This window comes from Myxine glutinosa, chromosome 7 (assembly GCF_964187855.1).
Source record: "Myxine glutinosa chromosome 7, kmMyxGlut1.1, whole genome shotgun sequence".
NCBI lineage: Eukaryota > Metazoa > Chordata > Myxini > Myxiniformes > Myxinidae > Myxine > Myxine glutinosa.
In genome coordinates, this window is record NC_136267.1 from 189,600,339 (window position 1) to 189,618,153 (window position 17,815).

Sequence of the window (17,815 nt, forward strand, 5' to 3'; positions counted from 1 at the left end):
TTGAACTAGAACGGGCACTCGGTAGAGCGCATACCTTCGCCGCAGCTACTGTTCTGTACTTGGCATGGGAGTGTAGGGAACAGAACAACAAAAATACGATTTTGACCTTTTCGTGACCTTGACCTTGACCTTTGACCCGATTGCTCCCAAAATCTAATCAAATGTGTCCCGTATAATAACCAATCATCCCACCAAATTTCATGCAATTCGGTTGAATACTTTTTGAGTTATGCGAATAACATACACACACACACACAGACATACAAATAAATACACAGCGATCAAAACATAACCTTCCGCTTTTGCGAAGGTAAAAATAAACGAACTACTAACTTCTAATCTCGTGTGTGGGTGTACCTACTCATAAGGAATAACGCTATTGAAAATTGGGTCGCCACGTCAAAATCCAAGATGGCCGCCTTGCGTCTTCCACTTTGTCAACTCACATCACTTCACCAACGGGGGACCTAGGCTTAATGCTTGTTATTATTATGGTTAATATTTCACCATATAAGTGAGAAGGATTAATTGTCTTTATTGTCCCCCGTCGCACCACGGAACGAAAGGGGGACTATGGTTTTCCCCTCCGTCCATGTGTGCGTCCGTCCGTCTGTCCGTGCGTGCGTGCATGCGTGCGTCTGTCCGTCCGTCCGTGCGTGCGTGCGCAAGCGAAGGACCGAATTCTAACTTGGTGTGTGGGTGCAACTCGGCATAAGGAAAAAGGCTATTGAAAATTGGGTCGCCGTGTCAATAGCCAAGATGGCCACCACCATATACAGACTTGGCATTTAATATGGAATATTTTTTTTGTGGGGGTGAACTTACTTTTCAAGACGACTTAGAACCAAAAGTTCATTGGAATTATGTTGAAATTATTCTAGATTTTGTTAATGTGACCTTTAAAAGAAACAAAAACCACATTTGACATTTCGAAACAAATATATTGATCCTTGAAAGTGATGTAAACTGATATCGAACTCAATTCACAGACAGTACTGTGTTAAACTTTTGTACGTTTTCCAGAAGTATCTCTTTATTTTGCACATTAGCCAATTTTTTTTTAACAAAAACAAAAGTTAAATTATGACTGGGATTACGGACAGTAAAATTACAGTTCAGTACTTCGTGTAACCCCCACGAGCATTCAGGAGAGCACGTACACATTGAGGCATGCTGTTCACGAGATTTGCCAAGGTTTGGACAGGAATCGCTTGCCATGCAGTGACAATAGCCTGCTGCAATTCACGCACAGAGGTCGGCTGCTGGTCCAAGTGGTCGATTTCACGCGTTAATTCTGCCCACAAGTTCTCTATCGGATTCATATCCGGGGACATGGCAGGCCACTCCATATGCTCTACACCACGGTCAGCAAGAAAGTGTTGGATCATGCGGGCACGATGAGGCCGTGCATTGTCATCTTGGAAGACAAAGTTTCCTCAAAAGGCTGCACGAGCAAATGGAAGCAATGTTTCTTCCAGAATAGCCCTGTACTTGAACTGGTTCAGGTTTCCATTCAGAACAACCAGGTCAGTTTTGCCCCCTGCATGAAAAGCAGCCCAAACGGTCACCCTACCACCTCCAGCTTGGACTCTTGGCACTATACAATCTTTGTTGTAGGCTTCATGCACTTGTCTGCGCACTCTGACGCGGCCATCTTGACGATAGACCAGAAATCTAGACTCGTCACTGAAGTGTACGTGATTCCAGTGTCCTGGCTGCCATTGACGGTGCTCTCTGGCCCACTGCAATCGGCGCTGGTGGTGTTGTCTGGTTAGGCGTGGCTTTCTCAGGGGACGCCTGGCACGATAGCCTGCTTGAACCAGTCGTTGGTTCACTAGCCTTCTGGATACAGGCACATTTGTCAGTTGCTGTCACTCAGCCCTAAGCCGATTAGCTGACTTGGTACGGCCATTGCGGACTAACTGGTTCAGCTGGCGACCATCCCTCCTCGTGGTTCTGCGGGGACGTCCTGACCTCGGTATTGGAGTAGGGACACCCCTCTGAGCATTTCGCTTCAGGATCTTTGACACCTGACCTTGAGTGATGCCATACTGCCGAGCAATAGCACGCTGTTTCATGCCGTAATTTCATAAAGCCACCACTCCATGACAAACAGCATTGTCGAGTTGACGGACCATCTCCAGAGGAAGCGGCAATAACATTAGGAGACGTGCAGCAGTTGTTTTCCACTAATACAGAACGCAACAACCCTTGTATACCCGACTGTGAAGCCAATCGTCAAATGCACCTGTCCGTACATTTTGCCACGCCACCTGTGATATAATCCTGTTGTTGATTTCTTGCTGCGACAGACAATCAGTGACATGGTTCTTTGAACAAATTAATCACCAAAGTGTAAAAGAAACTCACCAGATTGATATACTGAGTTAAGAAAGTAAACCCAAGTCAAGAAAAAGAAAAATAATTCCATATTAAATGCCAAGTCTGTATATGTCTGAACCTTGTGAGCGAAATATCTTGAAAAATAAGCGAAGTACCAACTTCTAATCTGGTTTGTGGGTGTATCTAGGCATAAGGAAGAACACAATTGAAAATTGGGTCGCAACGTCAAAATCCAAGATGGCCGCCATAATGTATGTCTGAACCTTGTGAGCGGAATATCTTGAAAGACAAGCGTTACGCCTCCGTCCCCCGTCGGTGAAGTGATGTGAGTTGACAAAGTGGTAGACGCAGAAAACATGGAAGAGTCGATAATATTTGCGAGTGGGTTGGAGACACACCCACACACCAGATTAGAAGTTAGTAGTTCGTTTATTTTTCAAGATAATCCGCTCACAAGGTTCAGACATATATGGTGGCCGCCATCTTGGATTTTGACGTGGCGACCCAATTTTCAATAGCGTTCTTCCTTATGCCTAGATACACCCACACACCAGATTAGAAGTTAGTAGTTCGATTATTTTTCAAGATATTCTGCTCACCGTGTTCAGACATACATGGTGGCAGCCATCTTGGATTTTGACGTGGCGACCCAATTTTCAATAGCGATCTTCCTTATGCCTAGATATACCCACTCACCAGATTAGAAGTTGGTACTTCGCTTATTTTTCAAGATATTTCGCTCACAATGTTCAGGCATATATATGGTGGCGGCCATCTTGGATTTTGACGTGGCGACCCAATTTTCAATAGTGTTCTTCCTTTTGCCTCGATATACCCACACACCTGATTAGAAGTTAGCAGTTCATTTATTTTTCAAGATATTCCGCTCACAGGGTTCAGACATTTACTTTTCAAGATATCGCGCTCACAAGGTTTAGATATGGTGACAGCCATCTTGGATTTTGACGTGGCGACCTAATTTTCAATGGGCTTCTTCCAAATGCCTAGTTGCACCCACACACCAAATTAGAATTCGGTCCTTCGCTTACGCACACACACACGGAAAAACCATAGTCCCCCTTTCACTCCGCGGTGCGACGGGGGACAATAAGCGAAGTACCAACTTCTAATCTGATGTGTGGGTGTATCTAGGCATAAGGAAGAACGCTATTGCAAATTGGGTCGCCACGTCAAAATCCAAGATGGCTGCCACCATATATATGTCTGAACCTTGTGAGTGAAATATCTTGAAATATAAACGAACTACTAATTTCTAATCAGGTGTGTGGGTGTATCTACGCATAAGGAAGAACGCTATTGAAAATTGGGTCGCCACGTCAAAATCCAAGATGGCCACCTTGCGTCTTCCACTTTGTCAACTCATCACTTCACCGACGGGGGACCTAGGCGTAAAGCTTGTTATTATTACAATGGTTCATATTTCTTTCACCCAATAAGGGAAAAGGATTAACTGTCTATTATTATTATGAATATTATTATTATTATTATGGTTAATATTGTTATGTTTGTGGGGTTGTGATATGTAGAGTTAGGTTGATTTGGGTAGGAATCATGCTCCGGATGTCGGGTAAGAACCACCACCATGTAATAAGTTCTGTTTAGCCGAATGTCGGATAAGTGTATATCTGTCCCCGTCACGAGGGGGCGGGGCATGTTAACTGGCTTTGGGCACAAAGATAAATTATCCCTTGTATGTCTTACCCTTGGTGATTTATCTTTTGTCCCTTATGGCACCGCAATAGACACAAGCGCAGGAATTGCCCATTAAACCACACATAACAATAAAACCAACCGGAAGCCAGGCTTCGGGTACTGGGGCTGACAATCCCGCCTGGCAGGCACACATCGCTCAGGCAGACAGCCACACCCAGAAGGACAGTGATTGGCGGGAGTTGACCAACAGGAAGGCCGGGGTAAGAAAGGACTGGCTGATTGGCCAGGGCGGAGCAAGAAGGCACTCATCGATTGGTGAAAGAAGGGCGAGCAAGAAGCGGCACGTTGACTGGTGGAGAGCTGGGCAGGCAGTGGTGGCCTGTGGGCTGATTGGTGGAGAAGCGCTGATGATGTCACAAACCGACGTTAAAAGAACTCTCGGACCGACATTTTCTCTCTTGCCCGCCGCTCCTTGCCTTCCTCTCTCTTGCTCCATTGTCGCTCTTGTCCCTTGTTCTTCACCCTCGCGCTCTCTTGTGCTTGGACCGACCATGTTCAGAGATGCCATCGGAGACGTGCAGAGGCTGCGTGAGGAGCCGCGGCCCGGGAACTGCGGTTCCCCGTGCGTGGACGAGTGTACGAGCGCGTGAACGGGCGCAACGAGGCCGGGTTCCCACCAACGCGCACGCTTAGCGCGCAACGCCGATCCCATTTGCAGACCCTGACGAGACTTCACCAGTGATCAGAGCTGAGCACACACACACCCATAATTTAATTTATCCAACTTTCTTTGATCCCTTTGTCTGTGTTTAAGTCTGGTGTGGAGGATCCCGTTTAGGAAATTTAGTTTTACCGTCACGTTTTCTTGTTTTCGGCATCCGTTTTAATAAATACTTTCGTTATTTTCTGTACATTTTTAAACCCGGTTTTTGTTTGAGTTATTTTCTTCAGGTTGAAGACTGCCCGGGGGGATCGTTCAGGTAAGCGCTTCAGCTTCCTCCCCTTTTTCCCTTTCTTTCCTCCCGCGCTATATAGTAGAGTCCGCAATTGAACTGAACGCTTCGGAGTAAAAGCTCACTATTGGCCATTCGTGATCCCTGTGGTGTTCACCTGAGGGAATCACACGGCAATATTTCACCCCATAAGGGAGAAGGATTAATTGTCTTTATTATTATCATTTCATCGTGTCATGAAGAAGGGTTAATAATTGTCTTCATTAATAATATAATATTCCTGTTTAAAGGTGAATAAAAGCAGATTTTTTAGTGTCCATTAGATTCTGAGTCTCAGCACTCTGCTTGCAAGTGTGTTTGATGTTTCTTTAAGCCATAAATACAATGCAATGAGATCCAAAACGTCACGTGATTTGGAATGATAGAAGTTTCTATTCACTTTGAACAGGATTCTGATTTCTATGAAATCGTGGAATTTAATGTCGACATATAATCATCATTTCCAGCTTGGACCATTGCTACACAACAGTGTCAATGACAAAACGTGGTTTCGCTAAAATAATTTTGTTGGTAACAAAATATTTTCTTAAAAGAAGAAATTTTTTCTTGAAACAACAAAACCATAAGAAAATCTTTCTTTAATCTAGAATTTTTTTTCTCAAGGATTTCTTGTTTCAAGAAAACTTATTTAAAGAAAATATTTCCTGACGAAGAAAATTATTTTTGGCAGTGTGAACACAATGTGAATGACACATTTGCATTAGATGCATGCAAAACAAACTATGGTATTTTAGATTTTAAATATAAATTTCCACAAAACTCACCAACATGCCAGCCAGCTTTTGTCTCGTGTGTTGAGACAGGCAATCTGAAAACAACAATGTATCAAAATGAGTGAGTGGATCAGAGTATCAAACTGAGTGAGTGGATCTGAGTGAGCGTTTTGCCAAATACAATTTTCATCACTCTCCGTAGTTTACATTATGGATTGAGAACGACTTGATATCTCCAAAAAATCGTTTTATCGTTTAAGCATCTGTTAGAAAAGTGAAACATAATGAGTTATTTTTGGAAAAAACCAATGAAGAGAAAGTGATCATATTGTCATCACGAGAATAGAAAGAACACACCATGATAATTATAAGTATAAATGTTGAAGCATCATGGAAATCCATGACGTGGAGCTGCAGCAATGATAGGAAAACCCCTAGTTAGTTGAGCAAAAAACCTCCAGAGAATGAAACCATACAAGTTGAGACTTGCAGAAGATATAACCAGCAAATGTAACCCACGTCACCCCCACCCACCACCCCCTTAAAGGTAAAACCGAAATGAAATTACAAACGTTTACAATTATGAGATCTGGTCATTATAGAATTTGAGTCAATGTGGTCAAAAGGGACAATTATATCTCATAAAATTAGAAATCAGTCAACGCATATATACTCAAAGAGCGACTCTTATGAAAAGCACCACTGAATATTTTACACCTAAAAATGAATGCAACAACAAATAATACATGAAATCATCAGATTTGACCTCGCAATAATGAAGGACAGGAAATATTTGCTCCTTTATTATCAGGAATGACAGTCGAGCCTGGTGTTGGCTTAACAGTTAACGTGACTGGCTTGAGATCTTAGGGCCCCGAGTTCGAGCCATTGAAATAACACCAGGTGGTTTGACTCAGCCCATCATCCTTACCAGGTCAGAAAAATGAGTACCAGCTTACTGCTAATAGGGGGCGTTGCATCGCAGAGCCACGCCCCCAGAGAGTGATGGAGCCAAGTGGCCACAGGCTGCATACAAACAACCACCACCAGGAATGACAGTCGCTGGTAATGAGTGGTGACGCAGTCATGGACGATCAAAGGGAGGGTCCCTGGTTAGAGTACACAGTCGTCTAACTCACCAGTCTATGACTGAATGCCATGAAACCCCCCCTTATAGGATAGGGGAAGGCTTGTCGCCGTTGAAGGTTTGTTTCGACAATTAGTATCCCCAATTTGTAATGGTACAACAGAGTTTCTTAGACCCCCTGGGAGTAAAAAGCCACCATTTAGAAAGGAAAGAAAATTATTCGACCTGCACTCACAATTTCCGTGATATATCCATTTCGTATCTCAGAGCCAGCTAGGACTTTCAAAATTAAATTTTGCATTAATAATGTGAATATAAAGTACACTGGGTTGATTTTTTTTTTTGACCTTGACCGAAATTTAAGGTAATGACCCAATTACAAACATTTTAACCTTTTTCACGACAAATCGACTAAAGTTTGTCCAATTGGAATGAATTTGCCCTCTCGAGATAACCTAGTCCTAGAGCAAGGTGCTTTTTTTACCTGATACCCCTCTGAGTGAAAGGTCAAAGTCAAATGGCGATCTGAAAAAACATATATTAAAATAAAAAATTTTAAAATCCCAATTTTTTGTCATCACTCAATTTTGCCAATCTGGAATCTCAAAGAGCACTTGGACTTCCAAAATGTTATTGCATCATAAGAGTGCACAGTTGTGGCCAAAAATATTGGCACCCTTGCACTTTTTCAAATAACTCACAATTTTCTCGAAAAATAAGTTGAAATTGACAAAAGTATTTGGTCTCCAAAATTCTTTATTTCACTGTTAATATGACAGAACCTTTGTTTTTAATCCATTTTTTTGATTTTGACTAAATATTTTTTAATTTCAACAATTTTCTGGAAGAAATGGTGCATTATTTGAAAAAAGTGCAATGGTGCCAATATTTTTGGCCACGAATGTACCTGTACTGATGTTGTGCATCTGATATTTGATTCGTGTCCTTGACGTACATTTTTCGGATTGTGACCTAATTAACAAAAAGCACCGTTTTGATCACAATTTTCCTCTGATTTTCATGACGTTGAGTTTTATGGATAGATTGTGCATGGGGACCCATTTTCTTAATTTACATTATCTATCTATAATTCCAGTAATCTCTGTCTGTACGTTTGTACGTTTGTACGTTTGTCTGTGACCGCTGTTTCTCGACAACTACCGGTCCGATATACTTGAAACTTGCCAGGTATATTGCTGGGGACCCGAGGATGTGCCTTTTCAAGGTTTGAAATTAATCGGACAAGTACTTACCGAGCTATGGCGATTTAGCCGTTCGCCGTTCGCTTTGCCGTTGCGAATGGACCAAACCATTCATGTAAATAGAGGGGGGGGGTTCTGTGGTCGTTCGCTTTGGCTTTGCGAATGGACCAAACCATTCATGTAAATAGAGGGGGGGGTTCTGTGGTCGTTCGCTTTGGCTTTGCGAATGGACCAAACCATTCATGTAAATAGAGGGGGGGGTTCTGTGGTCGTTGCGAATGGACCAAACCATTCACATCGAATCATCGAATCACATCGAATGGACCAAACCGTTCGCTTTGGACCAAACCATTGCATGTAAATAGAAGGGGGGGTTCTGTGGTCGTTGCGAATGGACCAAACCATTCATGTTTTTTTTTTTTTTTTTTTTGGCAAGGAACGGGCACCCACGTACGGGCACGTCCTAGCTTATATATAGTACGGGCATGCCCTAGTATACCTAAATATTAACGGTCAAGGTCATATGAAGGTCTGAAAACAATATGGCCATCATTGGATCAGGCCAAGGGAAAGTCGTGGGTGATGCCATTGGCAAGCCGGTGGAGGGTAACCCATGGCGATTGCTTTGTGATCAGATATCTAGTGTTTTCTTTCTCTTATATAACATGTTGTATGCATGAGGATGAAATATGTGAAGGATGAAATAAAAATCCAAAATTATAATCATTTTTGACTCGTCATTGACTTGAGTGGCTTATACCACAAACTTGTTCCTATTTGACGAAGAATAAACTCTGTGGGCCAAATTGGGTTTGGCCTGTTTGGTAATCTCATCGAAGCACCCAGTACTTGATGCTATATATGCAGTGCATTCATAAAGTATTCAGACCCCTTCACTTTTTTCACATTCTGTTGTGAAAGTAGTAACATTCTTGAAAGTAGTAACATGTCACATTCTTTTTTCACATTCTGAAACAAGATTCTGTTGTCTGAGGAAAACAAGATTGAACTGTTTGGCCTCAATTCTAAGCGTCATGTCTGGAGGAAACCAGGCACCGCTCATCACCTGCCCAATACCATCCCATCGGTGAAGCATGGTGGTGGCAGCATCATGCTGTGGGGGTGTTTTTCAGCAGCAGGGACTGGGAGACTGGTCAGGGTTGAGGGAACAATGAACGGAGCAAAGTACGGAGATATCCTGAATGAAAACCTGAAACAGAGCGCTCAGGACCTCAGACTGGGCCGAAGGTTAACCTTCCAGCAGGATAATGACCCTAAGCACACAGCCAATGCAACACAGGAGTGGCTTCGGGACAACTCTGGGAAGGTCCTTGAGTGGCCCAGCCAGAGCCCTGACTTGAACCCAATCGAACATCTCTGGAGAGACCTGAAAATGGCTGTCCACCGACGGTCCCCATCCAACCTGACAGAGCTTGAGAGGATCTGCAGAGAAGAATGGCAGAAAATCCCCAAATCCAGGTGTGCAAAGCTTGTCGCGTCATACCCAAGAACACTCGAGGCTGTAATCACTGCCAAAGGTGCTTCAACTAAGTACTGAGTTAAGGGTCTGAATACTTATGTCAATGCGATATTTCAGTTTTTTCTTTTTAATAAATTTGCAAAACTTTCTAAAATCCTGTTTTCTCTTTGTCATTATGGGGTATTGAGTGTAGATTGATGAGCGGAAAAATGAATTTAAACGATTTCAGCATAAGGCTGCAACATAACAAAATGTGAAAAATGTGAAGGGGTCTGAATACTTTCTGAATGCACTGTAGATCCCAGGTTCACAATAAGTTTTTTCATTTGTCAAGTTCCTTTTCAAAATGATTTTCATGTAAAATACACCTATTTCTCATGCCCTTGTCCTGAATGAGGTACATGTAGAACGTCTGTGTGAATAAGTGATTGTGGGGGAAATATGTTCCACATTGATCCTTATAGGTTGTAATCTCCAGGAATTGGCCAATCCTTTAGAAGATGCATAAAAATTGATGATTCTAGACCCCATCAGGAAAAAAAAAACAATAACACGGAGTAAAGTGAGGAAGAAAACCAAGCACTGAAAATCAATATCCCTTCAGCAAATAAATTTAAAATAATAAAATTAAAACAAAATGAGGGGAATTAAGCAATCCTTCCAACTCACCCTCCCCTCCCCTCCCTACTTTTGCAATTTGGCAATTTTGATATATATATAATTATATATATATATATGTATATATATGTATATATATATATATATATATATACATATATATATATATATATATACATATATATATATTGTTGCGGATATGGGATTTGGCCTCCATCCATATCCGCTTGTAAATATTCCCCTATTTCCCCAATACTCCCCAACTATCCCCAATCCCCCATTCCCTAGTCCCATTGTCTGTAAACAACACTCTGTAGCCCCGACCTTCCCCTTTTTCCCCCATTAAATGTCGTGCCCAGGTTCACCGCATCTCACGTAGACAACTATAGGACATCTTGCTAGTTATTCTTAGTCTATGTCAGTTAAGGACTCGTTTCCATTAATTCTGACTCTTCGTTGCACCAGAATGTGATTGTATGGCACCAGTAGTAAGTTTAGGACCTCCCAATACCTCCCCACAATCTCATCTCCGCATCCTCCCATCATCTCATGAAACAATAACACCAACAACAACAACAGCGGCGCGGGGATTGCGCGTCCTCACTCCGGCTTGGTTAGCCGCCATTGACCATGTGCTCCGACGGGGTTACCACACAGGGGCTGACTGTCAGCTCCTCGTCAAGGGCGGAGCCCGGTAACCCCCCCGCACCCAATAAGAAGCGGCGGACCGATTCCATCTGGGGCGGAGCTAACGAGCCGAGGGCGTGTCACTCCCCGCTGGATATACGCAGCCACTTACCGGAGGTGACGTCAGATGCGCCCCCAGCTTGGAGAGAAAAGGACGCCACCTCCAGCGCGACGATACCTCCCCGCATCTCTAGACCGGACCGGGTCGATTCTGCCCCTGAGCCAAGGTGCACCTTGAGCTACCGACTGCCTGTCCTTCCCAGCCATCAATCCCTGTGTGAGTCAGTCTTGTCCCGTTTGTCTGTGGTCTGTCGGGGCTAAGATAAGACCGTGTCTAAGTGCCCACCTTTCTGTGCTGTACCTCTAGTCCGTGTAATCTAAACATTCTGCAAACCCATATTATAACCTCCTCCGGAGGTCTTGAGAACTGTACCCCTGGTGTCGTGTCATTTAACCCAGCCGTTGTGTCCTTTCCTTCATTGATCTAGCGTAGCGCGATTCGGCCAACGTTCGAGTATAATCGGGTAACTTGTGCGAACACGGCGGCCATTCCGCTCGGCCCAGCATAACATCTTAATAAGTCGTGTCTGTAACAATTGGTGTCGGGAAGTGGGATCGGTCCCGGAGCGCGTTTCACGCGCTCGAAATTATAACAGCGAAATTTAATTGTGTTTTACAAAACAAAAAAAAAAACCCGAATTTTGAAAGTCGCGCTATGGCAGACCAAGACGGCTGGGTTCCGGTAGAGGAGGGTGAGGCAGGGTCGATCCAGGACCAAATTGAGGGACATGAGGAGAGCGAAGCAGTGAGGGTAGCAGACGCACAAAATGGCGGCCTCGCACACATGGTTATTGTGGCACCAAATTTAGCCGCGCCCGTGACCGTAGCAGCGCCGCCGATGGATTGGGGCCTATTTATGGAACAAATAAAGGCGCTCATGGTCCAGACAAGTGAAGACCTGAGGAATGACTTGGGAAACCAAATGGGGGTAATGGGGAACCGGATGGATGCTCAGAGTGAGCAATTGGGGGTAATGGGAAACCAAATGGGGGTAATGAGGGACGAAGCGAGGGGTACTGGTGAGGGGTTAGACAAGAAATTTGGGAAGTTAGACAAAAATTTTGAGGTGTTAGACAACGGGATAAAAGAGGTGAAAAATGGGTTAATGGGGTTAGAAAACAGTATGGAAGGCAAATTGAGGGACATGAGGGACCAAGCGGAAAGGGAAGTTAAACAAATGGGGCAGCAGGTAGAGGGGGTCAGAATGGGGGTAGAAACTAAACTGGATGCTCACAGGGAGGAAATGGAGCAGATGAGGGTGGCATCTGGGCAGGAGATGCAAGTGATGGGAGAGGAGATCAGAAGAGGAGTGAGTGAGGAGGTCGGAGGAGTGCGCGAGGAGGTGAGGCACTGTGAGGAGCACATGGAGAAGGAGGTGAGAAAGGGGACTGTAAAGTTACAAGGTGGTATAGAGGAGTTGACGCTGGGAGTAGAACAGCTGACGGAGGGACAAAAAGGACTAACGGAGCAGGTTCAAAGGAACACTGCGGTATTAGGAGGGTTAAAAGCAACACAGAAAGAACTAAAAGATGACTTGATAGCGACGAAGAGGGAATGTCAGATGGTACGTGAGGGACTGACAACGAAGTTGGACGAGGTGGCAGAGGTAATGGAGACGAAGGACCGGCAGGTGAGGACGCACATGGAAACGGTCAAGGTAGCCTTAGAGGACGAGCTTGAGGAGACGTACCGGGAAATAAAAGAGGTGAAGCAGAAATTAGAAGAAGTGGAAGAAGGGGTGAGCGAAATTAAGAAGCGACGGAGAGGGGATAAGAAAGAAATAAAAGAGGAGGTAAAAGAATTGGTCCAAAGTCTGTGTTTGGATCGTGATGATGTGCTCATTAACCGGATGAGGGATTCGCAGGTGATGGAGGAGAAGCGAAGAGGAAGAGGACCCGGTGTAAGTGGTGACCAATATGGTCGTGCGTATGATGCGCCAGGTGATTTAAGAAGCTTGGGGGTCGAGATGGACCCGGGTGTTCGTGAGAGGCCGTTGGTGAAGTGTGCGACAGGTCTGGTGTGCGAAAAAGGAGGTGTGCGAGAAAGTCCGACTCTGGGGTGTGTGAGGGAAAAGTGCGTGCCAAGGAGTGAGGGTGCTGGCGAGAGTGAGTCGGTCGTAGCGTGTGTGCGAGGGAGCACAGGGAAGCGCGTAGTGAGGAGTGTTACGGAGGGTGTAAAGGGAGAATGCACGCCTGTGGTGAGTGTTACAGAGGATGTAACGGGAGAGGGTGTGCGAGAAAGATGTGTGACGGACAGGTGCATGGGGAAAGAGTGCGCTGTCAAAAGTAAGGAAGAGTGTACACCTGTGGTAAGTGTTACAGAGGGTGTGACGGGAGAGTGTGCGCAAGAGTGTGCGCGAGAGAGGTGTGTAACGGACAGGTGCATGAGGAAAGAGTGCGCTGTCGGGAGTAAGGGTGAGTGCGTTGTCAAGAGTGGTGGTGAGAGTAGTGAGAGTGGCACGGAGCGTGAGTTGGGTGTGACAGGTGAGCAAGGATGCACACCTGGAATGGAAGGATGCACACCTGGAATGGTAGAGCGTGAGTGGGAATGCACGCTGGAATTGGTAGTGAGGCACGTGGTTGGGTGTGCGAGTGAGAGCACACCTGTGATTGTCACAGAGGAGGTGACCGAGGAGGGGGCGCGAAGAGGTGTGTTGGTGAGGTGTGCGAGCGACGAATGTGTGCCAAAGTGTTCGGTGGTCAGGTGTGTGACCAAGTCGGTGAGCGGAATGAGGGTACCTGGGTGTGTAAGGAAAGGTATGAGCAAGCAAGGGGTAGCGTATGCATGAAAGCATCCAGGTGAAGCATCGACGGTAACCGGGTTAAAGGTTAGGTCGACTTTTAGCCGAAGCGGGCCCTCGGTGCGTGCTGGGCCTCGCTTTGAACGGCCGCGTCCGTGCTCCACTAGGCGGAGCGGGCAGCTGGATAGGAAGGGTCGTCATGGCGACCACTTTTTGTTGAGGCATTCCGGCAGGTCGAGATCGAGCCATGGGATGGCTCCGTGCCGAGATGGTGCGAGGGATCTCGGCCCGGGTAAACCTCCTGCCCTGCACCGAATGCGGGACGTGTCCAGCCGCTGGCACCAAACAACCCGCATTCATGGCTTGGCTTTACGAAGCCGGGCTTTGGACAGGAATTGGCGCACCGAGAGGCATTAGTGAGTAGACTGTGTGATGAGGTTAGTGTTTTGGACCCAAAATTAGAAAAAAAAAAAAAAAATTTGATGATTGGCAAAGGATTGGCAGTAATGATTGGCAGATGATGAGTAGTGATTGGCAAATTTTTGATTGGTTGAAATTTGATGTGCAAAATTGGTAGTGAGCGATGGGCCCCGTGGGTAAGGGTGGCATCCCTGCCACCCTTCCCAGGAGGGGGCAAATGCGCTATAGTTTATGGGGTGTATGGCAGTGAAAACTAGCCCGGGTGGGTTAGGATATTGATAGGGATCTAGCGAAGATGACATTAGGTAACGTTAAGGTTTAGTTAGTGACTGATACCTGTAGTGGGGACGCAGGTAGTTTAGTGTGGATGATAATGACGTGGGAGCGCAATAGTTTAAAGGGACGACTGGGAAGCGCAAGTTTCAGAGGGGAGTAGTTAGATGAGATGATGCTGTGTGAGAACTGGACAGGTGTGTGGAGCAGTGTATGAGAAGTGAGTGTTGTGGATCAGCGCGAATGCGCTTGGGGAGAGAAAGGTGCAAGTGGCACCAGGTGTGAGAGCACAGGTGTGCAAGTGAGTGGTGTGGAGAGAGTTGGAGTAAGTGGTACGGAGTGGTGTGCATGGTGCGAAGGTGTGGATGGGGGAAGAGTGGACCCCTTTCACGAGTACCCGGGGCGGGTAGTGTAAGTGTTAGGTAGAGGGTATAGGTAAATTGTGGTTGGATATTGGCATTTGTGGTGCGGTTGCAGAATGGTATTGTGGATGGGTGCATTAGTGTTGTGGAAATGGCTGGGCGTGTAGCCTGTTAGTGTGTGTAGTTGGTTTGGGCACTCCACCACTGTGAGGATGTCGGCCAGGTGAGGCCGCAGGTGGGCTCTGGGAGCCGGTAGAGTGGTGGACGGGGCCCGAGGATCCGGAGGACGGACCCGGGTAGCCCAGTGCCAGAGAGGGCACCGAGTGGGGAGAGCGCCAGAGGGCCTTCCCCAGGTAGATAGGTTAGGGTAAGCAGCAGGTAAGCTCGGAGGCAACTGCAGTGGTGGAGGTGTGCAGGTGGGTAGACCTGCTGGGAGAGCTACACGTCGCGGCCCAGAAATTGTGCGAGGGCACCGGGAGATGAATCGGGGGAGTGAGACCCCAAATTGAAAAGCACCACAGTTTGGTCAATGGGAATTGGTTTTTAGAACCCATAGTGTAAGAGGGCCAATGGTTTGGCAGGAGAAAGACCCCGGGTAATGTAAAGTTGTTAAAGTCATTTAGGAAATAGTTAGGATTGAGGAACCTGTCGCACCATACGCAGCCACTTACCTGTGGTGATGATGATGACTCCACACCTGTGTTTTCTTTGTTCTGTGTGCAGGAAATGAGAATTGCTGTGTGGATTGGTGAGACGCATTACGACGTGGATGAGACATTGGGGTGATTCCATCTCTCCCTCCTTAGGAGGGACTGATGATGAATTGGTGATGGCAAATTTTGATGTTGAGTTGGAGATGGCAAATTGTGATGAGAGTTGGAAATAGCAAATTTGATTGGTTAGGAGGGAGAGAAGACAAATTTGGTTTATGGGAGGAACGGGGAAGACAGTAGGGACGTTTGTTGATTTGTAAAGTAGATGTTTATGGGTAGTGTTGTGTGTTGTGGATACAGTAAGGGGTAAGGGAGGGGCCATGTAGGTTACCTGGTGGGGGGGGGGGCGTACGGTAGGAACGTACCTGTCTCACCTGGTTCCCATGTGCCCCCAGTGTGCATCATCTTGTATTGCGTGCACTTTTGCGCCCTTACCACCTTACTCACTTGTCTTCTTCTTTTGTCTCCCACCTCAGAGGATCTGGCTTTGGGGCAGAGAGAGAGGAGAGAGAGGTGCCGGCTCCGCAGTTGTGGGCCTGCACTTTCGCTGCTTGCTGCCGGGATCGATACACCATATGGACCGCAATTTTTGTGGCCGCCCACCATGGACCGCAGTTCTCTTGCGGGCAAGCACCACCCGTGGATGGACCTCTGGGTCAACGTGGCACCTATGCCATAGAGGTGAACCACTTATAGTTGGCCCCCTGACGGCCACAATTCAGAAATGGACGCGGTTGGCGCCTTTCTTTATTTTTGAAAGAAGCCAGAAGGCCAAGTGCACTTCAGGAAGGCAAGACAAGCGGCAGAACATCGGCCGGCTGCGACACCACCGGTGACGTTGAACACTTTATTGGTGCACCGGATGGTGCTGACTGTACATGATGGGGTGGTGCTTTTGGTGCTTGGAAGGGGTGCTCTGCACATTATTAAAGGCCGTAAGGCCACAGAGCACTCGTGGGTTGGTGTATCGATGCTGGCATGCGTGCTCTCTCTCTATGCATAACATCTGCATGTGTTCCTCCAAAAACAGGTCCTGGATCGTAGTGTAAATATCAGTGTAGTCTTGTGTAAATAATGCTCCCTACCAGCTGTATGTTTAGTTTGAGGATTCTTTCCCCGATTCGGTTATCCTGTGGGTGTGTTTCTGTGAGGAGAAGGGTGCAACGTCGCAGGGGGACATATTTACTCATTTGTGAACATCTGTAAAACTGTCGCACTCAGGGTAGAGTTAATAGTAGAGGGAACTACATCTGAGTGCCACACTAAAGTAGGTAAAGATTTATCGGGTCGGGACGCCCCGAGGTAGAGAAGGGTGCAATGTTGCGGATATGGGATTTGGCCTCCATCCATATCCGCTTGTAAATATTCCCCTATTTCCCCAATACTCCCCAACTATCCCCAATCCCCCATTCCCTAGTCCCATTGTCTGTAAACAACACTCTGTAGCCCCGACCTTCCCCTTTTTCCCCCATTAAATGTCGTGCCCAGGTTCACCGCATCTCACGTAGACAACTATAGGACATCTTGCTAGTTATTCTTAGTCTATGTCAGTTAAGGACTCGTTTCCATTAATTCTGACTCTTCGTTGCACCAGAATGTGATTGTATGGCACCAGTAGTAAGTTTAGGACCTCCCAATACCTCCCCACAATCTCATCTCCGCATCCTCCCATCATCTCATGAAACAATAACACCAACAACAACAACAGCGGCGCGGGGAGTGCGCGTCCTCACTCCGGCTTGGTTAGCCGCCATTGACCATGTGCTCCGACGGGGTTACCACACAGGGCCTGACTGTCAGCTCCTCGTCAAGCGCGGAGCCCGGTAACCCCCCCCCGCACCCAATAAGAAGCGGCGGACCGATTCCATCTGGGGCGGAGCTAACGAGCCGAGGGCGTGTCACTCCCCGCTGGATATACGCAGCCAGTTACCGGAGGTGACGTCAGATGCGCCCCCAGCTTGGAGAGAAAAGGACGCCACCTCCAGCGCGACGATACCTCCCCGCATCTCTAGACCGGACCGGGTCGATTCTGCCCCTGAGCCAAGGTGCACCTTGAGCTACCGACTGCCTGTCCTTCCCAGCCATCAATCCCTGTGTGAGTCAGTCTTGTCCCGTTTGTCTGTGGTCTGTCGGGGATAAGATAAGACATTGTCTAAGTGCCCACCTTTCTGTGCTGTACCTCTAGTCCGTGTAATCTCAACATTCTGCAAACCCATATTATAACCTCCTCCGGAGGTCTTGAGAACTGTACCCCTGGTGTCGTGTCATTTAACCCAGCCGTTGTGTCCTTTCCTTCATTGATCTAGCGTAGCGCGATTCGGCCAACGTTCGAGTATAATCGGGTAACTTGTGCGAACACGGCGGCCATTCCGCTCGGCCCAGCATAACATCTTAATAAGTCGTGTCCGTAACAATATATATATATATATA

The 17,815-nt window shown here is 46.5% G+C and overlaps 1 protein-coding gene across 7 annotated transcripts in view; it reads right to left on the reverse strand.

The window, feature by feature from the left end:
- The window catches only part of DNAJC10 (DnaJ heat shock protein family (Hsp40) member C10), a 280,936-nt gene that overhangs the window by 120,829 nt on the left and 142,292 nt on the right, over positions 1 to 17,815 (reverse strand). For all 7 annotated transcript variants that reach the window (XM_078782635.1, XM_078782634.1, XM_078782636.1 and 4 more), the window contains exon 9: positions 5,795 to 5,838. In XM_078782635.1, the coding sequence (XP_078638761.1) occupies positions 5,795 to 5,838 (44 nt within the window). The remainder of the gene's footprint in view (positions 1 to 5,794; positions 5,839 to 17,815) is intronic.